We start from the raw sequence: 4,951 nt of genomic DNA, 5'->3' as shown, positions 1-4,951 counted from the left end.
AGGATGTATGTGTTTTTTATAGTTGTAAATTGGTTGGAGGAACTCTCGAACAGCTCCTTAGTGTGCAAGGCTCATTGCTTAAAAAGTATTTAAAGTATATAATAGAACTTGTATTATCATCCAAATCTTTTCTAAAGAAGTCTAAACGATTTGATCTATTTCTTGGAAAAGGCCATAAAATAATTTAAGCATATCAACCTAACTTTCCCACATCAATAATCTTGAATTATTAATGATAATTTTAGCAAGTAATTAGGTCACTTTGAGCCACTGCATATGATGAATATAAAATCATTTTGATCAACCATTGAATTTATTTGTATTGTTTTAGATGTAGCGTTAACTATGGTTATGTTAATATTCCAATTTTTGGTTAAGAATACTGTTGAATGAAATGCAAAGTACAGTCACTCATGAATACTAAAACTTAAGAAAAGATTAAGCCTAAGGTATTGTACCACAATGAGTATCACATGTTACTTTTTGGCATCACTTTGTAATGGAATCTTGTGTAAAGAGTTCAAGAGGATTTAGAGCTCAGTTAGCTTATTGAAAAGTCCGTCAGCTTGTTGAAAAGTCCGTCTTATATCGTATATTGGTGGGAGGAGGAAAATTGTCTCCTCCAAAAAATTCCTCTCATCGTTTTTATCAAGCGTCGGGGCCAACCCAACCTTGATACCAAAAATATCGAGTAGGTAATGGATCGAAAGGATTATTAGCAAGGATACGGAAAAAACTCCGTGTCGAAAATTACTATTGACACCTCAAACCATACTGTGAAGAAATGATGCAAGGTTAAGGAGAAAAAAAATGGTGAAAGACCGAGTGAGTCGATCATGCGAGTATAAGAAAGCCATTCGAGGACGCTAAAGTAGGTATTCAAATTCAGAGGTTTGCGTTCTCCACGCAGGATTCAATCTCTGTGTCAGGACTCAGCCCTTGCAAACGAGCCCAGCTGCCCAGCAAGGCCTATTAGACGCTATCATGGCGGCAAACACATTTTTTATTTCCTTCATAGTAGCTGCTGCTCTCCTGGCAGCTAGGTGCTGGACGTGTTCTGCGGATCATTCCGGACATGCAACCTATTTTACCGATTACAGCGGTACTGAGCAACTTACTGTGCACCACGGTAGCTACCGTATTTAAGTAATTAAGCAAGATTAGATGGCCGTTGATGATGTCTCGTTTTTTGCAGAAATTGCGTGCTCCACCACGCTCCCCGCCAATAAACTTTTCGCCGCCGGCAGCAAGGCCATCTACGATGGCGGTGCTGCCTGCGGGAAGCACTACAAGATCTCGTGCACCGGAAGCGGCTGTAAGGGCAGCGGGTCCATCACCGTGAAGCTCGTGGACTATTGCCCTGGATGCGCCTCCAAGCAGTTCGACCTCTCGACGACTGCCTTTTCCAAACTCGCGGACCTAAGCGTAGGCGAGATCCACATCAAATACCACCAGTAAGCCCCCTAAACCTTAGGTTATCGGGAAAAATTAAGTAGACAACTTCGTCGAGGTGCACTTTTATGTTCCTGAATTAAACATTTTAAAAAAAATGCACGCCTTTTATTAAAGCATTTGGTGTTGATCAGGGAAATTATTGTATGCTTCCTAACTTGCTCATACCTCTCAATGCAGGGTCTGAAATGAAAAATAAGCTGGAGCATACCTACTCGAGGTCCATAAATAAATCCTATAAAAAGAAAAGCATTGTATTCTCTACGTTAGGACAGAATGGTGAAGTGCTCCTTGAATCTTGATAGATTGAGACTATTCTGGTATATATGTGTGATATATAGCAAAGAGTAGATGCTATCTTACTCCTTAATATTCACCCTTTTAAGATGGCTTCTTATATTCTTCTCAAATAGTGTTCTACGCTAAGCCTAGACAGTTGAGTCTTACTCTAATGGTATGTACCTTGTTAGGAGCTTTCAAAGGTGCACGAGGTACACTAACCTAAGATTACTCTCATGCACATTTTTACTTGGCTTTTTTAAATTAGGTATGTTGGTGCTTGTTAAATTGATATACAACATCCTCTTTAGCCAAGAAAATCAATGCACGTATTTTTGTCTTGACCCTATGCAATTTATAGAGATAAAATATGTGTGCACACATCCGTCGAGAGAGAGAGAGAGAGAGAGAATTGATTTGGAATAAATTCAAGGCATAAAAAATATTTCTTTTTAAAAGTATAAAAAATAATTATTTTTCTACAAATAGAAACTTGTTTTAATTGTGATTATTGGCTACCTTCTTAAAAAATAACCTATAAAAAATTGGAGAGAAGAAAGCACTCTCTTCACTCAAAACCACCAGGTGGTTTTGAGTGATTGGGAATAAAAACCATTAGGTGGTTTTTATTCCCAATCAATTTCTTTGTATTAATCATGATCACCTTGACGCTACATGCTCTCTCTTTGAACCTTCAAGGCATCATCTTTCTGTGGTAGAAACTAGGAAAAAGTATGCATTAAATAAGGTAGACACAAGTATGTTACTCCTTTGCCAAAAAGGAGTAACATTAAATAAGGTAGACACAAGTATGCATTAAATAAGGTAGATACAAGTATGTTACTCCTTTGCCAAAAAGTAACATGTGATACTTATTGTGGTACAATACCTTAGGCTTAAGCTTTTCTTAAGTTTTAGTATTCATGAGTGACTGTACTTTGCATTTCATTAATTTGAATATTAACATAACCATAGTTAACGCTACATCTAAAACAATACAAATAAATTCAATGGTTGATCAAAATGATTTTATATTCATCATATGCAGTGGCTCAAAGTGACCTAATTACTTGCTAAAGTTATCATTAATAAATCAAGATTATTGATGTGGGAAAGTTAGGTTGATAGGCTTAAATTATTTTATGGCCTTTTCCAAGAAATAGATCAAATCATTTAGACTTCTTTAGAAAAGATTTGGATGATAATACAAGTTCTATTATATACTTTATAGACTTTTTAAGCAATGAGCCTTGCACACTAAGGAGCTGTTCGAGAGTTCCTCCAACCAATTTACAACTATGAAAAACACATACATCCTCTTTGTTGTGATAAATATATTGCATAAAATTTATCAAAATAATATATATTGAAAGTGAATTATAAAATTAAAGTGTGTATCTTATTAATAAATAACTTTTGCTCAATTATAGCTGCATTTTAAAACTACTACTGCAAAGGCTGATAATCATCACAATTGCAATGACTAGCATTAAACCTCTTTCACATCATGACTGACATCAACTACCTCTCGTTCATGACTAGCATTTTTGCTCAATATAATAAAAAAGAATAAACTTGTTTGGTTTACAATATTGTTTAAAAATATTATCTTAAAGAAATTGAAATTTTCAAATCATGAGTCATGCGAATATTATGAAAAGCTAAATTGTTCCCAATTTTGCACCTATATTACTCTTCTCCTTTTCCTTCTTAAATCTTCTTCTATCCAAGTATAGATGATCTTTTTATATTTCTTTCCCAAGGATAGAAATATATCATTAGAAAGACCTTTAGCCTTGGGTAAGATGAGACTTTGTATGCTCTAAATCATTGAGTATATTAAAAATATAGATCTTCATTTCACTTACACTATTATTAAAAGTTTTTTAAAAGAATGATATTATTTAATATTATATTATGTAAGAAGTTATGAGTTCTTTGATTAAGCATTATTTTCAATTATTATGGAAAAAACATGCACTCATATTATCATTGGATTTGCATTTGTGAGTATTTGAGAGAGATTTGGAGCTGCCATTCTCAAGTTTGAGAGGAGATTTGCAACAAGGAGGTTGCATAGAAGATGCCTAAGAGTTGCAAATGGGAGTTTTGCAACATGGAAATCTTGATCATCATCATGGAAACTGAAAATGGATATTTCACAAGTGTGAAGACTATGGAGTCTGAAATTATTGTATGCTTCCTAACTTGCTCATACCTCTCAATGCAGGGTCTGAAATGAAAAATAAGCTGGAGCATACCTACTCGAGGTCCATAAATAAATCCTATAAAAAGAAAAGCATTGTATTCTCTATGTTAGGACAGAATGGTGAAGTGCTCCTGGAATCTTGATAGATTGAAACCATTCTGGTATATATGTGTGATATATAGCAAAGAGTAGATGCTATCTTACTCCTTAATATTCACCCTTTTAAGATGGCTTCGTATATTCTTCTCAAATAGTGTTCTACGCTAAGCCTAGACAGTTTAGTCTTACTCTAATGGTATGTACCTTGTTTGGAGCTTTCAAAGGTGCACGAGGTACACTAACGTAAGATTATTCTCATGCACATTTTTACTTGGCTTTTTTAAATTAGGTATGTTGGTGCTTGTTAAATTGATATACAACATCCTCTTTCACTACAAGACAATGCTGCCATACACGCGTTTCATACATGCGATAAATTACGAACGCGTGTATGGTCGCGCCTGTATTTGAATAGAATCGGGCGCGTGTATTTTAGCATTTAAATTCGCGTGTATATTTGCATTTATTAACGCGTGTATAAACGCGTTTATATACACGCAGTAATACACGCATATATACACGGTAATATTCACGGATTAATACACACTATTATACACGGATTAATACACGCCATTGTACACAGATTAATACACGCATGGTAGAGAAAAACTGAAAAAAAACTGAATTCCTTTACAAAATTAAAAACTATTTTCTTTAAACCATCTCATAGTACATTACAGTATACATCATTACACAATCCCACTACATGCATTTACAACAATGAAATATATTCAAAAATAAATCATGCATATGAGATGATAGAAATGTCATCAATTTAGAACGTACAGTGACGGATTGGTTAGGGTTCGATCTCATCTTCAATAAGATCCATCCTTGCCAAACGATCAACATCAATATCCATTTGATCAATTTGTAAGGCTACGATTAAATTTATTCCACTATCGATATTCT

At 34.7% G+C, this 4,951-nt stretch overlaps 1 protein-coding gene across 1 annotated transcript; it reads left to right on the top strand.

The window, feature by feature from the left end:
- The first annotated feature begins 865 nt into the window (after window positions 1-865).
- Window positions 866-2,073, top strand: LOC147635426 (EG45-like domain containing protein). Its single transcript, XM_086802185.1, has 3 exons — window positions 866-1,102; window positions 1,196-1,454; window positions 1,633-2,073. The coding sequence occupies exons 1-3, from the start codon at window positions 985-987 to the stop codon at window positions 1,637-1,639; spliced, it is 384 nt and encodes a 127-aa protein (XP_086658311.1). The 5' UTR covers window positions 866-984; the 3' UTR covers window positions 1,640-2,073.
- Window positions 2,074-4,951: the final 2,878 nt, after the last annotated feature.

This window comes from Cibotium barometz, chromosome 9 (genome assembly GCF_041138505.1).
Source record: "Cibotium barometz isolate CiBa-2024 chromosome 9, ASM4113850v1, whole genome shotgun sequence".
NCBI lineage: Eukaryota > Viridiplantae > Streptophyta > Polypodiopsida > Cyatheales > Cibotiaceae > Cibotium > Cibotium barometz.
This window is presented reverse-complemented; position numbering and strand designations above follow the sequence as displayed.